The 26,138-nt window shown below is 43.4% G+C and overlaps 1 protein-coding gene across 1 annotated transcript in view; it reads left to right on the forward strand.

Annotated features, from left to right (window-relative positions):
• Positions 1-24,591, forward strand: part of slc2a15b (solute carrier family 2 member 15b) — a 50,392-nt gene extending 25,801 nt beyond the window's left edge. The window contains exons 2-13 of the mRNA XM_040187671.2: positions 12,461-12,786; positions 13,837-13,935; positions 17,049-17,209; positions 17,309-17,433; positions 17,948-18,093; positions 18,477-18,609; positions 18,712-18,899; positions 20,820-20,930; positions 21,346-21,447; positions 21,941-22,016; positions 23,200-23,327; positions 23,574-24,591. Coding sequence (XP_040043605.1) covers positions 12,742-12,786; positions 13,837-13,935; positions 17,049-17,209; positions 17,309-17,433; positions 17,948-18,093; positions 18,477-18,609; positions 18,712-18,899; positions 20,820-20,930; positions 21,346-21,447; positions 21,941-22,016; positions 23,200-23,327; positions 23,574-23,789 — 1,530 coding nt within the window. The 5' untranslated portion in view covers positions 12,461-12,741 and the 3' untranslated portion in view covers positions 23,790-24,591. The remainder of the gene's footprint in view (positions 1-12,460; positions 12,787-13,836; positions 13,936-17,048; positions 17,210-17,308; positions 17,434-17,947; positions 18,094-18,476; positions 18,610-18,711; positions 18,900-20,819; positions 20,931-21,345; positions 21,448-21,940; positions 22,017-23,199; positions 23,328-23,573) is intronic.
• Positions 24,592-26,138: the final 1,547 nt, after the last annotated feature.

The following is a 26,138-nucleotide window of genomic DNA, read 5'->3' on the forward strand; positions in this document are numbered from 1 at the left end:
AGTCAGATAGAGCATTTCTCAACCTAAACACATTAAAAACACGGGAGAAAAAACAACAACAATACAGATGGCTGGGGCATCCCATCTGTTAAAGAAATGGTGCAATCTCAATCCTGAGGGTTCTTTCACTTTTAGACTGAATAGCATGTGGCAGAACATAAACAGTATCCAAGCTTATAAAAGGCTTCACTGGTTTTACCATTTGTAATTAGCAAAAAATAGACATCAGTGATCCGCCCTCTTGTAATAGCTTACAAGAAGTCATTAGTTCATCACATTAGTTTGTGAAGTTCAAAGATAATTCTGGACGACGGAGAGGTTCACACAAAGCTACGACTGATAATGAGGCTCCGGCTAAGAGATGTCGAAGCACATCAAACCTCTTCGATGGGAAAAGATAGAAACTTTTTCACTCGGTCCTCCATTCTACGCTCCGCGGAAGCAAAGACACACACACGACAAGCTCACAGATGCGCATGACACACACACACACACACAAAGGGGCAGGTTCCACTGGGGGGGCATCCATCTTATGGTAAGCACAGCTGAACCATTAACCTCATTAGTATAATGGTCACACATGAGTGGAATGCAGCTCCGTGCTCCATGATGGCAAATTGATGCTGATACACTCCTAATGTTGCTTTGATAAATATAGGCAAGAACAGGGAACTCACACAACACTGGTATTCATCATTGTTAATGAAAGGAAGCCGTCAGACATTAAAAAGCCTCCTGTTTTGCCGGTGGAGGAAACACAAAGAGGTGACAAAGAAAGCGAACAGCGCGTCTTCGAGCTGATGAGAAGATCAACCGTGGAATCGTCGTGAGAACAGAATTCACTGCAAAACGCCCGCAAAATGCACACGCTCACAGAGAAAATAACCCTTCAACCCCTCGATCCTGTAGAGATTCTTTGCTGCGTCTGTAGCCTTTAGATGCCAACTTTGCTCCTGCACATTGAGTCCCACTAAAGCAAAGACAGTCAGTGTGTCCACGGTGCGGTGCGCGGGCCGTCTGCCGTGACGAGGAGCCCGTGGCTCAGACTGCGCCCGAGTGTCCTGAAGGCACCCTGTTAAAAATGTCACTGCAGGGAACGAAATGGCCGCCCCGGGGCATCACGGCCCCCTTTCTTTCACGGAGATAGCACACAAATTGCATCCTGGCAGTCACGATGGCTCTCCAAATGTTAGATTTCAGTATCACTCCCTACGCCCAGTGGCCTCAGAGAAAATAAATAAAGAATACGTTTTATAAATATAAATACATTCAGAGTCGGCAAAACGTGTCCGATAGGGCAGTAAATGATAACGCGGTAGGGAGCCATGTGGAATATGCGTTTATCCCTCTGGAAGGCAATGACCTCTATCCCTCCTGACATTTCCCCACCGCCCATCCCCAGTCCACACCAATAGGGGCAGAGTGTATGCGTGTGTGTCTTACTACTTTACAAGAAGCTAACGCAACATGCCCTCGAGAGGTACCCTTTTCAGCCCCAGCCATAAAAACCACGAGCTTCAGCAGCCTTCGGAATCATTCAGGATGAAACATCGGCAGTTCGGTATTAAGTGTTTTTGATAAATCACTTTTATGAGAAATGCTTGGAAAACAAACCGGGGATAAACTGCGGTGGGCAACAGCGAGTGAACTGAAGGAGAAAAATATCCCCACCGTATTTGGATAGACGTGTTCATTAGTCTTGCTTACTAACATATGGCACGGGGATGAAACAGAGCTGCACGCCCAATGAAAAGTGTAGCCTAAAGATGGTAAAGCATCTCACACTTCTGATGCTCGTCTTATAGGTATTCACCGCAGACAAAAAGGACAAACCAACGAGGGAAGAGGGTGAGGTGATAATATGAGAGGGGGGGCAGGTACAGGAAGTTGTTGCACCGCTCCTCCTGTCTGGCCTTTTGCCAAGGCTCCAGTTTGGGTTGGATCCCTGAAGCATTAGCATCGCACATTCAAGCTGTTCCAACAGCCTGAGCGCTAGCGGGCTAATGGGCTAATGGCTAATGGAAAGACTGCATCATGGGCGCAGGCTCCGTCTCACCAAACCTGCACGATAATACAGATGCACAACAACATGGCAACAAAAAACGGCGCCATCATGAATCTGTGGGAATACCTGAATTAGACGCATAAACCTGTTTCGCTCACATCTGCCTGGCTAATTTTAATTATGCTAGAAAAAGAACATTGAAATGTGGCTCACTTGATTCATTTACTTGTTTACACAGCCCAGTTTGCTTTATTAAATGGCCCACTATCTATGTAAACCTGCAAATAAAAACTCCTGGGGGAAATAAACTATAGCTTTTCTGCAGCGTTAATAATAGTTTGCTTCAACAAATAATGCATTTGTTATGTACCACATTTATGTTTTCAAAGGCTATATGTGGTCCAACAAGACCCTTTTATACAGAAACTGTTACTCAATACTTTATTAAGTCAGCAGAAGATCTGGAATTCAACCCATTTACTAACAACTTATTAACATTTACCTGCATCTCAATGGCTTTTAGAACTTCAGAAAACCCATTTCATAGCATATTCATGAATGAGTTACCAACATTTATAACTGCATTAATAGCAAATAGAAAGACAAACAGGGACGCATCAATGGATTTCAATGGTTTTAAATACATGGTTTGTTACTTATAAGCCCTATATAAAGGATGCCTTTTAGAAAGTGGGACTCATTTTCTGCTTTGTGTCATTTAGTTTTTCATTAGGAGGAGAACACTTGAATGTCATGTGTTACACTGATGGAAAATGAACTAATTTAATAATATGTATCTATGAGAGCTATTAAACCTGTAATCGTTTAAGACTATTCAGGTTTGTTTTGTCCTTATAGTCACTGTAACCACAAAGTCACCTTTTCTTCATTATTATTACTGTATTAATGTATTTAATGGTGGCTGCCTATGTATTTGGCAAAGATACATCATCACAGCAAATCGTTTTGAGGCTCTTAAAACTTCATTAAGTCACTCATTCATTCATCCAGTGTCCTGTGCTAACTGAGTGTACTGGTTAAGTTGTCAGTGGTGTAAACTACTGCGGCCTAGTGGTGTGAGGATCCATTACACTGCAGACAGGGGGTACATGTCTCAAAATCAGTGACGTGTAATATATGTTGCAGAAAGAGTCATGCATTCATGTTGTCATCTGGTGCGTATCCGTAGTTTTCCTGAAGTTGTCCTTAACGTTTTTTTGTATCTCGATGTTAATGAAAGAAAGTGATAGAAATGCTAATGCAAGTGCTTCTTCCCTCAGTAAGGAATCTTAACGTCAACATCCCATATAGATGTGGGACAAAATGAAGGCAAAACAATCAACAAATATTTATTAAAGTCCCTCATAGCTTTAGATCTCGGGTAAAAAATATGATTATAAAGTGTTTATTACCTAACACGCAGAAATCCAATATCAAGAGATTTTTAGGTGTTACTCACCTTTATAGCACGGAAACTACTCAAACATCAGAGAAATAATATCATATTATGATTTTTATGCTTGCCTTATTGGTGCAAATAAATAATCTGAGCTACAAACTAGTGAGAAGCGCACGAAAACAATTGTTGCACTTACTTGCTGATTGAGGAAACAGGTCATTTAAGGAAAGTAGACGTTTACATAGATGATAGATGTCATTGAAATGTTTGACAAGTATGTCAACAATTACATCTCGTGGCTTTAGCACATTTCGCTCCAATATAAAAACAGTTGTTGAGGTGCCTTTAGACTGTGTGACCTCAATGATAATATGCATGCATTTTGCATGGGTCATTTGAAACGACACTCTGACAAGTGTATTCTGCATCATTTCACATCCGTTGGTGGCTCGTATCCGCATTGTGAGACGCAGATTTTCTTTGCACCAATGAGCCAAGATTTGACCAAGTTTTCTCTCATTATTGTCAACGCTCGTCCCGAAATCGCTCTATCCAAAAGAGGCCTCCAGTGAAAATCTCCAGTGAAAGAATGCTTCTCACCCCTGCACTAGATTTAAGACACTTTTTATGACACTCGTGTGTGTGTGTTTTCTATCACTATGCGCCTATAACAAACCTCCTGCAATCCCTGTACAGTGTCGTATGCTTTGTTTTGATGAAACAACCATAGAGACGTAACTGCAGTCACTCAAGCTTTTTAATGAAACGTTGGTGCCACATTCCCAGCGAGGTGAATTACATACTGGTTAATTTTTTTTTTAAAAGACCGTTTCTGATACAAATTCTCACCGCTTCCACCATCACTACCCGCACGTCACCCAACACACACACACACACCCGCAGTGACATCTCCATTGTCCCCCCCCCGCTCTCTAACTGAAGTGTGGCGGGAATGAGTGATGAGGCAGTGTTTGGGTTAACGACAGGGACGGGGTGTTAAACCTGAAGTGTTTAATTAACCCCACAATGGGCCTGCCTGTCAGCCCGTGCCCATTCCCTCTTGATGGAGACTTCAGCTCACCCACCGACACACACACACACACACACACACACACATATGCATGCACACACACAATCAGAGGCTGGGGCACACTCTCATACAAATTCACAGGAACACACTCAGGCACATAGGCCCTTTGAGACACATGTAATAGCAGGTGCACACGCACACACACACACACACACGTTTAAACGCACACACCAGCCCAGGAGGGGAGAGGACGAGGGGAGGGGAGTAAAGTGATAATGCTCCGCCACAAACGCAAGATTGCTTTTTTTTTCTCCCTCTCCTTCTCTAAAGTCCATTTTCTGGGTCACTGCATTGCATTCATTACTGTCTTTGAAGACATTGGGCTGGGAAGGAATAATGCTTCCCTTTCACTCGCACTGAGAGAGAGCAGAGAGTTGTGAGCACCGGAGTCGGGGCCAGAGGCCTGGGAGGGAGGAGAGGAGGGCGGGGGGACCTGGTAATATGTGACATCTTTATCTGGTTTTAATTTCAGTCATAAATATTGAATGCTTTATTTGCTCATCTGCAGCTGCCTCCACTCAGTCAGTGTTTGTGTCTCTTGTCTTTTTCTTTTTTTCTGCTCTGCCAGCAAACGCCGTGTTTCTTATGTTGTAGCTCGAGGCCAAAGTAATAGGATTAGGTAACGATTTTTCCATTTTCAAATGAACTCCAAAATGGACTTTAGCCGATACAAACACTAAAAATCCAGCCTCTGGATCCCCTCCTGATCGACTGAATATGAATAAAGCATGATTTAAAATACTCTTCTCTCAGATGTACATCCACAGACGAGGAGGAGAAGAAGCTATCGGCCACTCTCTAAGAGGGTGACACTGACATAGCGAGCATTATGGGAGTCATCTCATCCCCTGGGTGAATCAATAGGTGCCACATGACAGTGGCTCACTCATCAAGTGGTGCGATGACTTGGGGGTGCTGCTGGAAATTTGCTTAAAGCCTACACCAATTAACTTCAACATGACAGATTCAGGCAGCCAATGAGTGAGCGCTCTGCATTCTGCCGCCTGCCCGCCTCTGTGGGTACAGAAGGGAAACCTCAGCTGTTAAGACGGATGGTGGGCTGCTTTTGTGCGTCTTCCTGCATTCACACAAGCGTACGGTTGCGTGTGCACGCTATGGCAAAGTGTGTGCGTGTGTGTGTGTGTGTGTGTGTGTGTGTGGGAGGGGAGGACGTGGTGGTGGTTGCGGTGGGGGGAGTAAATCTGCAGTGATTCAGGCCCTGCTCTCGCTCCTTAATGATGATGTCAATCTGTGGAAATGCACGCACACATTGGAGCTGTCAGGGCCTCATCCATCACAGAGGGGTTTGTCAAAGGAGCCCAGGCCCAGATTAACGAGGCGGGGACAATGACGGCGGCAAATTTGCATAGAAAATTACCCTCATCTTTAGGAAAGTGATAGCGCCAAGGAACAGAGGCTGACAATAGGGATGTTAGCGGCCGTTGTTGCAATGGTTATTGAGGGAGCAAAGCACAATGATCTCTGTTTTTGTACTAAAAACAGAGATTAAACTGTGGGAGCAATACTAGATGATTTGACTAATGGATTTCATCAAATTTACCCTTTAACTGAAACTTGTTTTTATCCTATAGCTCTGATGAATAGATCTAACGTCGAACGACGAAGCAAATAATCAGAGGTGGTTTTGCACTTTTCCTGCTGACTCCAAATGCAAACCTCCCCGCAGAAAACACCAGCACAGCGCATCCCCCTCGTCCATTTCCTTTTTTCTACCCAAATGAGACAGTGATGAATCAAGTGGGTTTTACCTCCTTTTTATGAACTCCTCAAAGAATACACGCCGAGTCCATCTTTAGGTGCAGCTCCAGCGAGTGCTCCTCCCTCCCAACTCGCTCCATTGTCGGGGGCCAAGGAGACAATGGTTAAAGCCACACATTAACTCGGCCTGTTGTTCGCAGCTATTCTGCTCGGCCGCCATCTGGCTGAATTGGCTGCTCTCTCTCCCCGACAGACAGGACAGTGCGGGTCAGGTCACCTGCAGGGACAGGCCAGAGTACATTAAGGCATAATAGTTGAGCTCCAGTGTGTGCGTGTATTCATGTGTGTGTGTGTGTGTGTGTGTGTGTGTGTGTGTGTGTGTGTGTGTGTGTGAAAGACGGAGTCAAAAGGAGAATTGTTTCTGTTGCTAGTCTAGGTAGTGTGTGCTGTGGGAACCAGGATTCAAAGACAGTTTGTATGAATACAAGACACTGTTTTAGAAAGTGTGTGTGTGTGTGTGCATGTTTGTGTGTGTTTGTGTGTGTCCGTGCACCCGAGTACACATTTACATTTGCACCTGTGACAGAAAGGAAAGTGACTCTGTGCACTTTGTGTCATTGTGTTTGTCCTTTTCACCGCCACAAGAGAACGTGTGTGTGTGTGTTGCTGTGTGCGGCTTGGCATGCGTGTGTGTGTGTGTGTGTGTGTGGTGGCAGGGGGCCGTCCTCACTGAGCGAGAGCAGGACAGTTAAGGTGTCACCCACATGATGGAGAGGGTCCTTCTTCACAGGAGGCGAGCAGCTGCCAGATTTTCAGCAGCTTGTGCCGAGGACTCCACATAAGTTAGTGGTCAGAGGTTTGGGTAATGTGGGATGAAAAGGCCCGAAAAGCACAAGATGTACAGCGCAGGGCTGAGGTCGGAGGTCAAAGTGAGGAAGGTCAGAAGGCTGCACTTAATCTCTCTCTCTCTCTCTCTCTCGCGCACACACACTTACGCATATCACAGCATTTATGAAGGCTAATGTGAAACAATGCTGTACTGTTACTTCAAAGGGTCAATTATACATTTTTACAAATGCATATCCTCACTGACCACAGGCTTTCAGTGATGCAGATAGATTTATATTCATTTTATCCAGCGTAACCAGCAAACTGTTCAATCAAAGCAGGAATTGGTGATGGTATGGGAAAACTAATTCAGTTTCATGCAGTGCTGTTAAAGGGTGTCAGCAGAAATCCTGTTAAATGAAACCAAAACCAATTTGCCAGGATGGTAGCCTTAACCTGCATTATTATATTTTTTACAAGTTTGATTCAAATATAACACCTGTATGCTGCTTTCGCCCTTGGAAAATTATTAGAAAACACGTAGTTCAACCACCTCTTTACAGAGTGTGTCGCATTTACAAGATAAACAAAAGAGGACCAATACAGCTTTTTTATTTCAGACAAAAGTATTTGTTTAATAAATGCTGCTACTATATTTCAAGGATAACCTTTAAATCTACTTAAAGAATACTAGCTCCACAAACTGTATTTAAGGCCAGTAAATAAATACATAGTCTCATTAATCAACACTAGATCAGAGCAGACACTTAAAACGCCCTGACAGTCGGCTTGGCATCCCCTCTTATTACACTGTCATGGACCAATAAACAACCCTGCCGGCGCCACTCCACCAATCGAACACCTGGCATTTTGCAGGTCGTTAGGGAGGACAGCGTATCAGATCTCTCGCTCAAGCAGGGGAGGGGAGCAGGCTCTGTGCCCGGACCCCCCTAATTTCACCAATGGGAATGCAGCACTCCTTGTAATCCAATTAAAGGCAAGTAAGCGGTTTGTTAGACACTGCGTGTTAATGTAAGCACTATCCGATATGCTCTGGGCTAGCACGGCCAGGGATACACAGGGTCTGAGGAACATCGGAGCAGCGGGAGGGGCTGTAATAGGAGTTGGAGGGAGAGGGGGCGGGTATCGCTCATATTACTGCTGACCTTCAAGTGGTCTACCTCTTCAGGCCTGGTGATAAAGACAAAAGAGCTTTTAGGAGAGTGGGAAGAATTAAAAACCACAATCTACAAAGTCATTGAACGTATTCGGCGTGCAGTACATTGAATAAGCTACCAGTGTTTTCCTGAAGTGAGGTTGCACTTGCGTGGGATGCTTCCTTAATTGCATGCCCTCATTGCTATTCAGCCCCGTTCCTCGTGAAAATGAACAGTCGTGCGTCTTGATTGTATTTTCTAAGCAGCATTTAATAACCGTGGGTTGGTAACATTTGCAGTCATTGCAGATGTAAGGACAAGTGTTTTCTCACTCTTGCACCTCCCATTTCCTCCGATCCAGCAGCTGCACGAGAACTCGCTGCATCTGGCATGGAGGAACTTAATCATATCTCCTTCAGCGGCAACGCATTGAACTTAATTAGATGCTACATCACCTCAGTGAGGGGCTGCATGGCAAATCTTATTAAGAAAAAGCAGTGTGTTTCTCCAACGCTCGCTGATTCCTTTACATCTTGGCGTCTGTGGGAGAAAACCCCGCCGAGGCGTATTCTCCAGCCCCTGTAACTAATGACGCCGTTGCCCAGATCTGACAGTGAGCTGCGTCTGTATATTGTGCTTAATATCATAATAATAATGAGAGCAAATTAGAACAATCAATTTCCATGGCTGGTTGTTGATTGGAGGAGGAGGTGGAAGTGACAGGGGGTGATCCATCATCCTCGGCCAGTCACATTAAGGGGAGCGCCGTGGAGCAGGTGGGCCGGGCCGGAGGCCAGCCGCAGCCAATGGGAACGGGCGGGAAAGGGGAGGAGGGAGATCCATTACACCCAAATCAAGTGCTAATGCCGCTGTGATGTGCATAAAGGAGCATAGGAGGAAGGAGATGAGAGACAGAGGGTGATGCTGAGACTTATGGATGCTTCAAGTGAGCTCTTGAGTGTGTGTGTGTGTGTGTGTTTTGCCAAACGATTTGTCCTTTTACCTGCCTGTGTGTCCATGCCTGCGTTAGCTACAACCCCTACGAGTGCAGCTAACAACGTTAAACCAAAGTGAACATAGAAGTACCCCCTTCTTTCAAGTCCGTAGTCAGTTATCGAGTCATCATGAAGTGCAGCTTGAGTCCCACAAGGGGTCACCAGAATCTCCCCCCTCTACAATCCTCCAGCGCTCCTCCTCTCGCAAATGAAGCAGCTGCATCACAGAAATCACGTCGCCGTTATCAGCCAGACATGAACGAACGGGATATGCATGCAACCATGAAAATTCAGTATTTTCCTGGAATGGACCGGGCCGGGGTGAGCACGAGCACAGGGGAGATAATGTTAAGCTGCGGTTAGGATTGTAAAAACAATAAGCGTGGCGTGGAGGCCCGGTTGATGACAGTCACTCCACTTCACGGGGTTTAAATCTATAAACTGTGACCTGACTCGTAGATGCACACTTCATTTCCCCAACACATTTTCATCACACTCACCTAGAAGCCCAGCGGTTAATGTCCTAAAAAACACACACAAATAAGAAAAGGAAGGAACATTAAGTTCAATTTCTGCCTTTAATCAGCTCATGTAAGTCTTTCTCCATGATCCTATTTCTGCCAAACGATGGCATGGGGCGAGTATATTAGATTTCTTCAGCAGCCATCAATCACGGCCACACTTAACACGATCAGCTCCCCAGTTTATTCAGAGCGAACAATGGGGGACAGGCACGTCCCGCCTGCAACTGAGTAAATGAGGAATTTAAATACTGCACAAGAGACTACGGCGGCTTGGAGGGGGCTGACTGATTAAAGGCCACAATATCTGCTTTTCTGGGCAGATGATCTGTCAACGAGACGCAAGAGGAGGTTTATTGAAATAACGGGCGGCTAATGTGAGGTTATTCTGGAGCATATAAAATGTACTCACAAACTGCACACAGAACTATTTTCACATACCTGCACATGTATTGATGGGAAATGTATCAAATAACATCTTATTCACTAGTGAGAGAGGAAATTAAATCATGTAGTTCCAGATCCTGATCAAGCCATGCGAAGTCCCCCCTTGTATCTGATGACAGCAAGACGTTCATTTATTTCAGCTCATTGAAGCATTGAGTTCTCTCTTTGGTTTTTCATCTAATAATCGTGTTGATGAGCACATATACAATTATATCAGTTCCTCAGCATGATAATAAAGGCAGAAGAAATGTTGTTATGACGTAAAGGTGAAGACTTATAATGGTTATACACAGGTGACCACCGTGGGTCATTGGTATCACCGAAGGACTGAGTGAATAATAATGGTAACAGGAAAGTAAAGTTAATGGATGTTTTTTCACAGTTACCTCAATACATCCTTCTGCATGCAACCACCTAACCAGCAACTATAAGCTGCATACTAACACTGGGTTTCAAATCGCATATGTCAAGCCATACAAAGTAGTGCATTTAAATACTACTTTATTGTAATTCTGCAGCTCAAACTTTGACATCTGCTCATACACTAGTTGTGAGTCAGAGAATTGTGCATCAGAATATCCAGAACAGCATGCTGTCTTGAGTACTGCAAAATGCGACCGCAGGCAGCGGGACATCCTTGTATTTATTGGCACACTGAATTTGATACTAAATATTTCTTCTGACATACTAATCATTTGGTGTCGCTATTGGAAGGTACAGCAGTTGTTAAGTGAGTAATGAAGCTATTGAGCTCTCTGTTATCAATTATATTGTTAATGTTTTCTAAAAAAGGTTGTATGATTCAAATTGTGCTGTGAATTGGTTGCCATAATTCAAATAATACGTTGATAACCATGCAGTCATTTGTGAAACAGCAGGTCTTTCCTCTGTGTACTTCCTGTCCTCAGAATATTCCATTGCACTGATGAGTTTGTACTTTCATTGTGTCAGCCCTGTGAGTTGCGTCCATCTTCGCAGCATAATTGATTCTTTACACAAACGCAGCATGATGCCCGGGACATTTCACAGGAGGAGTCATATGATACAAACCACTTGAGTTCCACGTCGTCTCAACTTGGCTCGTTGGGTTAAAGTCAGGATCCCAAGTCAGAATGTTCACTTACGAGGACACTGCTGATGGGTATAGAATGTATATAGTGTATAGAAATCGCAGCAGCGAGGGGAAGGTCAATGGAGGCAGCGTATAAAGCAGATCTACATAATGTGTTGTGGAGAATTTCAGTTGTGGTATAAAAGTAAAGAAAGAAAATCACTCATTTACACATAAAATATTGTTACATTAAATGTGGAGGGGGGGTCAAAAGGCTTGAGCGATTACAAAAACATTTGTCTCTGAAATCATATGTGAAGCAGGAGACACTGTGACCAAAGGCCCATTAAGAGGGGACGAGACACTGGAACGCACGCAGGCAGTCATGTGTAAGGAAGTGATGGAAAGCATATCGGATGAAACCAGTCCTTATTGAGTTCACTTGTTGGACTTTTGGAAGTAAATTTAATAACCTGAGAACTGGCCACCTACGTGCTGGGCGGAGACTTCTGAACATTAAGGTAATATTCAGAGATGTGAAGGGTCCAAACTTATTATAAATGAAAACAGTTTGTGAAATGACAAAGAATAAGCTGAATTTAGTTCAGTCAGAGTTCATTATTTATGCTGTTGTAATTCTTTTACAATGGATTAATTTCACCCCCAAGTTGAGAACTACTGCAATATATGACCTGTATAAGCACGGAATAAGCTAGTTATATAAGTGAATGAGAAACTGCACTTATTCAAAGTGTGTCTCATTGGCTTCTACTTTAAATTAATCTCTATACAGCAAGATAAACATTTACCAGATGATAATTGTTTATAAAAAGTAAAAGTAGCTACTTTATTGGTGAAAATTGTGATCTGCTAAATTATACAGTGTTTTTTATGAGTCTCCGGAAGAGGTGGATTTGGAGGAACTGGTGAGTAAATCAAATCACACCTCCAAAGTGTTGGCAGTGATATGTAATTATTATTATTATCATAACAAAAAGTATTACTATTAAAGCAATTAAAGTAACCAACTAAATCATTTAATTTTTAATAAAGTAATTTAATTTAATTGAGATATAACAGTTTATCCTAAAATCGGCAACAAACAGAACAACGACCACAAAGTGGTGAGATTGGTGAAGGTGCCCTCGGGTCCCGCCAAGAGCCTGATTTTTACTAATCCTAAAAACGCCTCTGGACACATTTAGTCATAGGCTATTTAATAATAACTGTGGGCACTTTGGGATGCAGGATGAAGCCCCTCGCCTCATGTGATCGCTGATGGACCGCGGAGAACGACCCACGGCCGGGACGGGTCCGCTCCGCGATGCGCCTCGATGATTGGAGACCGGCAGCTTGACAAGCTTGTTAATTCCGCCCGTCCGCATGACCCGCCTCCTCTCTGCACCAGCCTCCACCAGCAAGGCCGGAACTACAAATGCGAAGTGCAGAGTTTGAAAAGTTGCACGGACGAGCTGTGTCTCATCTGGAACGAGCAGAGACCACGGGGGCAGTAATTATCCATGACTTAAATGGCGGAGGAACTACTTCTGGAAAGCAATGGCGAACCCAGCTCGGTGAGCTCTCATTTGATTGTATCTATCTATCTATCTATCTATCTATCTATCTATCTATCTATCTATCTATCTATCTATCTATCTATCTATCTATCCATCTATCCATCTATCCATCTATCTATCTATCTATCTATCTCCATTCATCCATTCATCTATTCATCTATCTATCTATCTATCTATATAGATATGTATCACTATTTGGATCAGGATCTTGGTTAAAACCAGATGTTACCTCATGGAACAATGAACAGAAGGACCAGCTTGGGCTTCCACCATAGGGATGCAGCATGTGAAGAGCTGCACATCCAACAGATAATCTCAATTGAACACAGACAGGGCAGCATTGTCCGCTGTGGGCTATTTTCTCGTGTAGTCGTCTCAGGCTAAATTAGGTTTCTTTAAATCCTCTATGCTGTTGTTGTTCAGTCAGAACATACATTTTCACATTAGTGGATTTCTATTGGCTCGCTGATACGTATAATAGGTTCTTTAAACTCTGACTTTTTCTTAAAGGATGGAGACATCACAGTTGTTGAAGGTTATTGCGTGGTGCTGTTACCCGTGTTCTCCTAGTTCATCCAAAACACATTCTAATCCCGCCGGCCTTCTACGTTGGAGGTCAGCTAAGCTTTGTGTGCTGGAATTTGGAGTGGCAGCTAAGACGATAGTTGCAGGCCGCTCTTAAAGAAATACAGCGGGCTTCCCCGTCCCGTTGTAATCTTTAAAGACAGAGGGCATCTTGTGTCTTTGGTCATGATAAAAAACAGATTTTCGATGCTGTTGAGTTCAGCTCGTGGGAATCGGAGCAGTTGTTTCTCTTTTCTGCAAACTCAACGTTCTCTGTGCTCATTTAAAGTGCCTCTTCCAGAATTAGACGTGAATGCCAGGATCCAGCTGCCTGTTTGCTCAACTTCTTCTGATTCTGTCATGTGCCGCTCAGCGTCTGTTGAGTTCTGCTGTAAAGTCCATAGATCACCGATTTACGCTATAACAGTAAATACTCCGTTTTGTCACTTTCTGTCTGACTTCGTCTTTTCACCTTCTCCTCAGCACCTCACAAAGCCTCTGCTGGCTGTGGCTTTCCTGTCCTCGTTCGGCAGCTCCATGCTCTATGGCTACAATTTGGCAGTGGTCAACTCTCCTGCAGAGGTTTGTGTTCCCATAACGTCATCAACATGGTGTAAATCACTATTCCCATCACTCGGTCATCATCAACCTCTCTAACCTGAGAGTCACAGATATTCCCTGAAAAAAGAAGCTAAGATCTGATTGTATTTCATTTCATGTGGGGGAGGGTATCAAACCTAAAGGGTGCTTGAGATTCACCACGTCATTGATGTCTCGCATTTTCTGACAATCATGTGGTCTGCTAAGTAACTAAGCCGCACCATTCCTGTTTGGCTGTGCCCCCATGACCCTTTCACTGTCATTCCTCAGTGAAGCACAGTGGACATCGTTGAAAAACTTTCTCTCAATTTGATTTTTCTAATTCACTGTTAGACATAGATAAGCAAATGTAGAATTTCAGACATTATAGCCGGCGTTGTTGTTTGCTACTGGTTCTTTTTGGATACACCAATATTTTAAATATCCTGGGGATTGTCTCGTTCATTTTGTCAGTGGTTAGAATACTTTCATATCTGTGTGTGAAGAGCAAGCGTCCTGTCTAAGCTAAGCTCGAGTAAGCCTAAAGACTTGAAGAAGGGTAAAACAGGCTGGCACTGTTCAAAGTAAAAATAATACTATTACCTTTAAAGCTAAGGAATCCTGCAATGTTTCTTTAGGTCCCATGGGTGCAACAGAAATCAAAGTGAAAACTATTTGACACCTCATCACCTTTTTAGGATAATATGGAGAACTTATTTTCAGATCCAGCACAGAGAAATTGCCATTTATTGACATAATTTATCCCTGTGTAGTGTGCTTTGGATGACAGTAACACTAAAGTGTGTTTTCTACTTGTTTAAAAATCATTGAGCTTTAATTGAAATGTGTTGGGTTGAACATCCATAAGTGAAATCTTATGGAAGCTCTTTGTGCTGAGCAGAGAGAAAGACACAGCCGTTGTACTCATGACCTTCTTCACTTCTTTTCGTCTCGTGTTCCTCTTCTCACATCATTTTAATTGGTTAGGAGGTCATGTGACTCAAAGCACATCATGAAGCGACGGCTAATGTTGAGCAGAAGTGAAATGATTATAAATGAATTTCTCTTCCTGTTGGCTTTGAACGCTTATTACTGTGCATCACTAGACTTTCACGTTTGCTAAATTGCAGCCCAACATGCACCGAGCAGCAGTGTTGCTCGAATGAACGGGTACTTTATTCTTTCTGTTACCAGTTCGAGTTTTTTTCTCCTCTGTCGACTTTCTAGGTTTTTTGCTGTCTCCCCATGTGCTCCATGTGCCCTTTTTCTCTCCAGAAAACCAAACAGTGTACAGAGTCGACTCGTGTGACCATGCACTTTAATGCATGTAAAAGGATTTATATCATTTTTATTTGAGTTGGATAAAATGGTATTATAACTTCTTACCTCTTAACTATAGCTGTACACTTCAGGTTACCATTCTAGCTGCCAAATTAAGCCATTGCAGAAAATAACCAGAGTAGAACAGGAAACAATGGGACTCTTGCTTGGAGACTTTTGTCCAAGTGAATAATAATATAACAAATATCCTCACACAAGTTTTTTTTTTTCCAGTTCGCAGCTAAATTAACGTAGAATCACTGGACAGTGACTGTCAGGCAGGACTCAAATGCAGAGTTCAAAAGCAAAAAGACTTTAATAGTCATAAACTCCAATAAACAAAAGGCCAAGGGGCGAAAACGCATAGAGGTACCAGGGGGGGAAAAGGCAGGCAGGAACGAGACATCCAGGACGATTGACAATGACGCGACAAGTGACAGGAGACACACACAGCTTAAATACACTAGGGAGGTGCAGGTGATTAGACACAGGTGGAAACAATCAGACAATCACAGGGAATGACAGGACAAGGCAGGAAGTGAAGTTACCCAGGGAGACAAGAAGCAGAAAACTACAAAATAAGACAGGAAATAAAACCACACCGTGACAAGTGACTAGGAAACATTTTTTAATGAGGATTGGTTATGTCTGATGCATGATGCAGGTAATCCAGGGCTTACTGTTCAAATCTCACGTTACACTTTCACTCATTCTTTATCCTGTAGGGGAAATATTATGTCTTGAAGCGCGAGTAAAGATCCTTGTGTGACAGTCATTAGCATCTGTCATCCACAGCTGCATTTTCTTTTACACAGCAGGTACGTTAATTTCACTCGCAAGATCCTCAACTAACTCCGTCTCGACCAGCATCGGCCCGTTACAATGCAATGATTATGGGTTGGGCCGATGAACCGGTCCGTTACGTGTCAGAACTGTGCCGGTTCATTCATACCCCGCACGTGTTGGAGACATTCTTGGACAAATTGGACGCACACTGACCAGCGTTCTTTGACAATTTGAGGATTCAACGCACTCCCTTCTTTTCATCACTGAACTTGAGGGTCGGTCCCTCAAATGATCTTCCGGCACCAACACTATTTAAAAAAACAACACGCTTCGTCTTTTAATCTGTTGATCAGTATTCATTCCACCACCACCTCACCCAAATTAAACTCTTATTTGTCCGTCTCCCGTTTTCTGATGTCTTGTTTGGCAGAGAGGCTGAATTGTGTCTAACGTAATAGGTTCTCCAGAAGATCTCAGCGGAGTCCTCAGTGTCTGATAAACCTGAAACCTGGTATCTGAGGGATTACCGTACGTTCCTGTCACACCACAAGAATAACCGCTGTCATTTCATCAAGCACGCAGTTTAGGGTCCCTAATCGTCGAATCTGATTTGACTTTGACTGTGGGGGCTCGATGGGCTTCCTGTCTGCTCAATATGGCGGCCTCTCCCGCTGAGACAAACATCTCTTCGTCCCGAGTGAAGCAAAGCCGTGCAAATGGCAAAGCTAATGTTGACACTTTGATGTGTGGCACTGTGGGAAATAGTTAGTTGTCCTGCTGATGTCAAATTTCATGGCCAGCATATCTTTCGCTCTGGGTCCACTGGAGGAAGGCGCAATTTCAATGTTGCAAAAGTATTTTTGCTTGTTATTTAAGGGAAAACTGAATTCATTTGACAACCCCAAAAAAGGGTGTCGTAATTCCATATTGTACATTTATTTTATAATACATTATTTTTCTTGCCCCTGCTTGCCAATGCTATGCCAACTTAAAAAATGTATTTCCCCCAGTACATCAAAGACTTCTACAACGAGACAATGGTGGAGCGTTATGACTGGATTCCAGATGAGGAGCTCCTCACCGTCCTGTACGCCCTCACCGTGTCCATCTTTGCCATTGGGGGGATGACGGGCGCGCTGCTGGTTGGCAGACTGGTAACCACATACGGAAGGTTAGCGTGCGTGGGGGATTTTGGGGTGTATAACACACTCTCAATGTACAGTCGTCTTATTTTTGCACACATCTGTCTTTGTTCAACGTTTCCACACAGGAAGGGGACACTGGTGAGAGTCACTCTGCTGGTGTTCATAGGAGGAGCTCTTATGGGCTTCAGCAGGAGGTGCAGGATGCCTGCGATGGTCATCCTTGGACGCTTCATCACAGGAGTACACTCGGGTAAGCCGGCCTGCTTCCTTCATGGCCGAATGAGTTACAATGCATGCCCTTCATACACAACAAATAGATGTAGCCAAGGGAAGTATAACTGCAGATGAACAGCAAAATAGCATAATGCAGAGACAAATATATAGCTGCACGAGTTTCTCGAACTTATGTAGAGTGGTATAATCAGCATTTTTTCCCTCCAATCCATCCGAGCTATGTTTGTAAACATCTGACACATGAAAAACCTTTTTTAGTTTTGGATTTAGTTGGTTTTCTTTCCAACTTCCTCTCATATATATATATATTTTTTTTAAAAGGGCAAATATACTTATTTGCGTCTTTTACAGTCCACCAACATTATCAAGTTGGTGACAGGTATTTATTGTAAATTGGAAAACAAGAAAAGTTAATTGTACTGGCAAACGTCCAAAAATTTGGTCTAGAATAATTATTGAGCTCATTTGAATACAGTCATATGTTACATCTGCAGGTGTATCCCACGATAATCACTTCGGTTTCCCCCCAGGTATCTCTCTCAGTGTGGTGCCGATGTACCTCGGTGAAATAGCCCCCAAGAACCTGCGAGGCTTCCTGAGCCTCGTTCCCAGCATTCACATCTGTGTTGGCGTCTTCATTGCTCAGGTTCTGGGACTCTCCGAGCTGCTGGGAAAGGTATGAACATCGTGGTGTCGAAGCGCTACTCAGATTGTTGCTGTGTTTTGTTGGCGGCTGGTTTGATGCGCTCTCGACTGAAACGTTCATCCATTTTTTACTCTCCTGATTTTGCATCAAAAACCTGCATCAGATGCCAGTTATTTTTCCTCACAGACTGAGATTAAAAGTATATTTTAAATAAACCAGTGTAATTTTTAAACCATTTTACATTTCCAAATAAGTTTTACGCCGGAATAGATTATGTCCTCATCTGGTAAAAGTGGATCTCCCAGTTCCGATTGCCCTTTGCTTCCTCCGGTCTCACGTTTACATCATTTCAACAGGACATACTTTCAGATCAGAGCATGATTATCAATGTGTTATGTTTTGTTTTCACACAGGAAGAGTACTGGCCTCTGCTCCTTTCCCTGGTGGTGTTTCCCACAATCGTCCAGCTGATGCTGTTGCCATGGTTTCCAGAGAGTCCACGTTACCTGTTGATAGAGAAGGGAAATATTCCTGCCACCATTTCAGGTTTTTCCTTTAACTAATCAGCTCGATATATTTAATTATATGGATAGTTATATCATTTAAGTTTTTGTGGAGTAGTCATAGCTTTTCTTTCTGCCCTTTCAGCCCTGAAGTGGTACCGTCCAAAAGGAAACTTCCAGGCGGAGGTTGATGAGATGCAGGAGGAACAGCGGTCCCTGTCCTCCGTCCAGACCGTCTCCGTTTGGGGCCTGCTCAGGGACCGCTGCGTCCGTTGGCAGGTCATCACCATCGTGGTAGTCAACATCGGCATGCAGCTGTCCGGCATCGATGCGGTGAGTGTGTGTTGTGCTTTCTGCCTTTGTTTGAGTTGTGCGAGTACTGCGCAGTTGTCACGAGAGTGGAAACTGATATTGCTACAGTTCCAAGCTGTGCTCCACCCATCTGCACCGCTTCCTTTCCATACATCCCAGGCCCACATGCAGCCACTGAGTGACTGTGCAGGGGGGGGGGCAGCAGGACCACGCCTCATTATCTCCTGGTCCTCTCGGTCGGTGCTACCCCACATGAGAAGGTCCCCCCATGCACACACACAGTCAGACACATCTTTACACTCATTTCTCCATGTGGACGGGAGCTCTGGCCCACATGCTGGTACCATTCCCCCAGCGGGGGAGCAGCCCACTGTCCCACAAACACAAGAAGACATCCAGGCGGAGAGCGGAATATTTTATGCTATACCAAAAACTTGATGTTCCCCTTGTCATTTTGTTTGATGATTTATAATTATCTTCAGAAAAAGAATCACGCCAAGCAATATTTAAAACGTTGAGGGCAACATATTGTACTTCTTACTTAAAACTTTTAATTAAAGAGCTACTGTATTTCTTCCCTTTTGGATTTGAAGTCGTCCATTCGTGGACTCTAGTACTTGATTGTGGTCATCCAGGTCTTCTCCCTGGCACAAGTTGTCTGGTTAACTGTAGGCAGAACATGGGAAGCTGGTGGTATGTAAAGGACCTCGAGGACTGCATGCAAAGGTAAAAGTGGTGCTAACTGCCACGTCATCGTTACAAATAGATATCGGACGCACAAAGGAGAATTCTCAATTTCATTCTGCCCATCACTGAGGTGGTGACCTGAAGAAGTTACAGCGTGACACCGCTAAAATTCAAACGGGGCGAGAAACTAAGCGAACCAGGAAAATCCCAGAGTTTAAGGGATTCGATGGTTCAGACAGGTGCAGAGTGCCCTCAAGGTGTCAGAAGACATTGTTGTACACATGCACCAGAGGGACTACATCAGTCAGCTGGTCCAGGAGCAGCTAGGGTTTAGCCTGGATGAGCTGGAGGAGGTCTCAGAGGGAAATATGCTGCCATGCTCACTGCTTATGACTGGATGGATGGATGAAGAAGACTAATGGAAGAAAAAGAGATGATTTAGTCCTGCATAGATGTAAATGTTCTAGTTTAGATTCACGTGTCTAATATGAGAGTAAATCTGTGTGTCTGTGTGCAGTACGAGATGTTATGATTGTTATTTTCCATTGAAAAATATATAAGAATGGTTATAGTCATATTTCTTGTCTGTACCAAACCAATGTTTGTTGCTTTGGGTGTAGAATGTGGTGTGTCAATATTTGATTGAGAACAATATTTCGACACACATTACACCTTCAAAAAATAGGTAGGTTATGATTTCAATAAAAGTTCCATTAAATGTGAAGTTGATTCGAGGCGGAATTCCCGCCCATTAGTTTGTCATTTTTTAAGACAATTCATGTTTTTAAAAGCATATTAATGGTCTCAATTATTGGTCCAACTGTTTGTGTATGTTTTCTGCTAGGTATGTGTGTACATCAGTTCTGCAATGGTGATGAAGTAGCACGCATGTATGGTTACTAAATCAGCAAGACAGCTCTCAAGCGCACACATCACCATCTTGTCCACACCTCATCAATGATGGATGTTGCATCAGCAAAGTGTGATTAATGAGAAAACACAAATTAATTTCAAGGGGAGCACTTGTCAGAAGTTCCTACTGATGAAACGCTGTATCTCAAATGCATGAGTGATGGTCAGCGTGATGATAATGATCACCATGATGAATCACGAGGAAACGCCAAATAAACACGGCGACTTTTTGTTCCTGAAAGAAAAACCCGCCGAACTTTCGCTTTCAAAGCATCTCTGTGTCTGTGTGTGTGTCTGTGGTGCAACATGTAATAATGATGGATTTAACATTTTCAATTTCAGATCTGGTTCTATACAAATGACATTTTTAAGAACGCAGGAATCCCAGAACCACATATTCAGTATACAACTGTGGGTACCGGTGCCATTGAGGTCATCTCTGGGATGCTGGGGGTGAGTGGACTTTTCACACTTATACAAAATATAATAAATTGCTATTATTTTATATGGTTATATTTCACGTGGTGCTTATGCAGTTGATTGTTTGTTGGATCCAACGTGTTTATTTGTTATTTTATCCTGCATTTTGAATTGTATTTTGGTTTTGATGTGACAAACGAGTCATTAGACATCACTAACTGTTGGCTCGTGCGCTTGTCATGAGCATTTTCATAGACTTGCTCAATCAATGGGTCATTAACAGACTGATTAGAGAATGGGGGAAAAAACATAGTTGTACTGTATCTATAGAAGAGGTTTTAGACATGTTTTCACATCCCACATATTGCACCTTGCTGAAATGAATGATCAAAGGATAAAAAGTTTCACCAGTTTCTTTCTTCTCGATCATTTTGCCTCTGTTGTGCAGTGTTTCACTATTGAGCGTCTGGGCAGAAGACCTCTGATGATTGGCGGCTTCCTCTTCATGGGTCTCTGCTGTTCTGGCATCACGGTGTCCGTCATCCTCCAGGTAGAGCTTCACCGGATGCCCCACTCATCAGGAATAAATAAGACATTAACACATTTATATTTATACTAACTAAACAACTGCATCTAATTTACCTTTTTTTATATGGGAAAAGGTGCCAATACTGTACAAACACTGAAAAGGGTTTTATTGGCTGTAATCCTCTCCCGCAATACAAGCGGAGTAAAACAAAAGCTACAGTCCTCTGCAAAGAAAAGATTCAAAAGTTTGTCTGAAGCTTTTGTGTTTGTAACATTTGTTTTATATCCACTGAAACAGTTCAAACAGGGAATACCGTATATTGTCCCGTTAAGGCGGTTTTGTCGCCTCACTCACACTGAAATCACTGTTTCCTTCTATGCACACAGCAAGTTACATCAAATCTGAAATATTCGTTATAGTCAAATAAATTATAAATAACTGTGCCCTGTGTACTGTGTCTATATGTTTACAACTCAAGGCCTCAGACTGATGACTTGTGTTCAACCAATCACAGGCGGAGCTCCCCTTCATGCGCTACATCAGCGTGGGCTGCGTTGTGGGGATTATTGCTGGTTTCTGCATAGGTCCAGGTAAACACGTCAGAAACCTTACCTGCATCTCATTTGATTCAAAAACAAGAACACGGCTGGTCCGTCCAAACTGCACGAAGATTCGTGCCGCTCTCGTGTGAAAGATAACAGTGCTCCCTGCTGGAAGCAGGTTCCATAGCAGGCAGCGCCGCCTCCCCTGCCTGGGAAGAGATATTGTATTTCATTAGTCTTGTAAATTAGGAAATCATAACTGCCACACTACATTCTATCCCACAGCTATTTGTGCACAGGATGAGTTGAGTGAATTAAGAGGCAATAGTTTAAAACTTTGGGAGCCGCGTTGAGTGGACCTGTGAGGATGATGAATTAGAATGAATTCGGTTTACGTGGCGCAATTCCTCAAGACGGCAGGAATTTATTCCTCGGCATGCGGACAAGTAGTTCTGTAGCTGCAATTAGACTTTTAATGGCTCATTGTTCATAAGCTAGTGGTCTCTTTCAGACAAAACCTCACATGCACGATGACGCCCCCCCCCACACACACACACGTACCACGGATGTTGACAAATTACGGCCTCGTTATTGGTTTGACGATATTAAACCTTCCTCTCTGCAATTATCGTGAACATATAATGAGGACATAATTCGTAGGGCTGATCATTAAACCTTTCACTAATGCATATTTCTCCTTCATAGCTTTCATTTCTAACAATGAAGAATAATGTTTTTAAAGCCTGGACAACATCTCGCGGATGCTGCGTGTCAACCTAATGACGTGCTCACGTCCTGGCTAAGCCCTTCCGTCTTCCATCTTCCATCTTCCATCTTCCACTTTCCACGCGAGTTGAACTTTTGCCAAGTTGACAAACAACCTCCTCTCTTGTCAATCTGAGATCACTCAGTGATAAAGAACACGTAAAGAAGTGCATGCAGAAACATCAGAGTAATATAATAGCAAACGGGGCTTGAGAAATGTTTGATATTTTGTTGTATCATTGTTCTGTTTCTGCTGAACGACTGCTAGAGAATAACCCGGCGGGAGAGGGAGCGTTGATGAGTTGATTCATGAAGATGCTGGTGTTAATAAATTGATAAACACGCGATGGTGACTGTGATTTGTACCATGACAGCTTTATAGGATGCCTCGGTAGATCTGACCAAAGTAGGAGCCGTGTGTCCTTTAAAACGTTACGAGCGTATGTTCGTTGTGTCTTCTGTGTAGGCGGCGTGCCCTTCCTGATCACTGCAGAGCTTTTCAAGCAGTCCCACCGACCGGCGGCCTACACTGTGGCCGGATGCCTCAACTGGCTGTCCAACTTCACCATCGGCTTCGTCTTTCCCTTCCTAGAGGTCAGCGCATACTCAAATACACATTTGTGATAAGCGGAAGTTTCCCCAAACAAAGCATGGGGGAAACTTTACAGTTTGGGTTCAGTTTCAGCTCTTCGAAATGTTTTCGAGCGGCAGCAGGTAGATTACATGCAGACATTTATCTGCTTTTATTGTCTTCCCTGTTGACTTTCTGTCTAAACGTCCTTTTTGTTGACCGAAAACATCTTGACCTCTGATGCCTCTGTGTGTCCTCCCTCCCCACAGAATGCTACAGGTCCTTACTGTTATCTGATCTTCTGCGTGATCTGTTTGGGAGTGGCCGTCTACACCATCTTTGTTATTCCCGAGACCAAGAACAAAACCTTTATGGAGATCAGCCAGATGTTCGCGGCCAAGAACAACATCCCGGAAGAAGAGTTGACCTCCAATGCTCATCTCAAAATGGCAATGATGAACGGCTATGGAACTCTAGTTGAATAACCCGACGGGGGGGAAATGACGTGGTGGACACGCATGTAAATGATGGTCTCTTCTCTCGGTTGGACTTCTTTTGGCTCGTAATGACTGAAGTGAGCGTAGCGGGGATAAAAGTTTTGGGCCAACAAGGAGATCTGCTGCTTTGTGTGAAAACCACAGGGACCGTCGCCTGCAAACACTTTCTACATTTAAAAAACTCCCTGTTTTAACCATTAATCACCAGGCAAAGAGGAGCTCCTGCGCTTTATGTAAGGCAGGAGTCATGCGGTTGTGCGTTTCAAATCAACCATCAGAGACGTTTTAATCTTGTTTCTCTGCATCTTAAAGCATTTTTACGGGAGCTGACTTGGTTTCTCTGACAGCTGGCGGATGTTTTAATCCCCACATTAGCTCCACTTTGTTGAAACGCATCCCATGATCACTGTATTGTTCATAGGTGGTCCGTACTGTCTCCTGTTGCTGAATAAAGACTATGTTTATTCAGTGATGCAGCAATAACACCTCGGAGGCAGAGCTTTCATCAGTGAACTGAAGGAAAAATACATTTCATCATATGAATCATAATAACTACACGTATGTTCACAGTGTTCAGCTGAAGAAGTTGCTTTTGTTCACTGTGGGATTTTGTGTCTATTCTAAAAGAGTTTGATGTTGTGGCTTGTTGAAAAGCTATAATTTATCAATATATGACAAAAAGGTAGATGTTTGTTCATTCATTTCCTTTTTTTACCGCCCTTTGACAACCCCTCTTTGCATAAAATATGGTGGAAAATAAAATGAAGATGTGTGCAGGAACATTCTAAAAGTTTTGTTGATTTAGCCTTATAATCAAACACAGAAATAAGAGCAACAAAGCCCCACAAAACAGATTCAAACTAACTAATTTTACCCCCATGTGCCAAAAGGAGCAGCTCCTGTGAGCCACCAACATACTCTGTTTCATTTTGGGACCTCGGCCGACTTCACATTCATTCAGTTGTTGTGACAAAAAACAGCTGCAAGTTGCCTCCATACAGAGGAGATAACAATAGAGGGAAAAATCATTGCCGTTATTGTATTTCACCACAAACATCCATAAATATGTTTTTTAAATGTTTGCAATTACAGCAGAAATACAAATCATTAATCAAATACATAAATAAGACGTGAGTCATGGAAGCAAAACTTAAATCATACCCAACACGGAAGAGATTATTATAGGAAGAGATGCCGAAGAAACGCAGAAAGGGTTTAATTGCAAAAGGCAAATATGAACTAAAACCACAGCCCGTATCATGGGTTAGTACGTTAGTACTAGTGATCAACACATTGTTTTCAAGTCCTTTCTTCATTCTTGACCACGGAGGAATCTCTCTTGATGGTCGATCTGGAGCTTCCAGTCGTACTGAATCATCTTCATCAGCAGATGAAGTTTGCCTGCTTGTTATAGGAATGTAGATTGTACACGTAACACGTAAATGTTTAAACTCATGCAAATCCATGACAACTGAGCAAAATTTGAAGATCATATGATTTGAACAAAAGTTCCTGAAATTGCCTTGTTGTGAAATTGTATTTCCTTCATTTACTTTTGATTTAAAAGTCAATACTCTAGTCCAGTCAAGTCAAAACTAGATGCTAAATTGTCCGTGTTCATCCTATTTACACGATTACAAAAGTCAATGAATTCATCCTCATTTTTCTCAAAGAATCTGACTTTTTCAAGTTTTCATCAACTTTACAGGCTCTGTGAAACAGCCGCCTTCTCAAATGTGTCTCTGCAAATGTGCCATAGCATGTAAAGTGGTGTATGGAATCCGGGAGTCATCCAGCTTATCGAAGGATGTGAGGTTGTGCTCTTCTCTCTCTCTCTCTCTCATCCCTTCTCACTGCCTTTAGGCTGAATGATCCATCTGTCAGCCTCTGCAATAGGGCCACGCAAACCCCCGACTGTGGCAGAATGGATACACGTTGTCATGTTCCCCGCCCGTCCCCGTATCACACAGGGGAAGAGGAGAGAGAGGGCCGACCAGGCCCCGGTTTGTGAAACAGCAGCATTCACATCTGGCTAGCCTCGGTTCAGCGCCACAGCACTTTTAGACGCGGCTCGCTGTCTCAGAAAGGAAGAGTTGGGGGAGGTGAGACGAGCTGGGTGATTGAGAGTCAACCTTTGGAGTATTTGATTTGCTGCTGAATGACAAATGGAAAGCAGAGTTCCAGTCCTGAGAGGACAAACGGGGGCCGCGCGGCTGTTCATATGTAACGTCACTCCCAAACAAAGGGCTCCTTGTCACTGAGACTACAGTACATTTCTGTGGATAATGCCACCGTGCACATGTGAAAACACACACACACACACACGCGCGCACGCAC

Source organism: Gasterosteus aculeatus, chromosome 9 (genome assembly GCF_964276395.1).
Source record: "Gasterosteus aculeatus chromosome 9, fGasAcu3.hap1.1, whole genome shotgun sequence".
NCBI lineage: Eukaryota > Metazoa > Chordata > Actinopteri > Perciformes > Gasterosteidae > Gasterosteus > Gasterosteus aculeatus.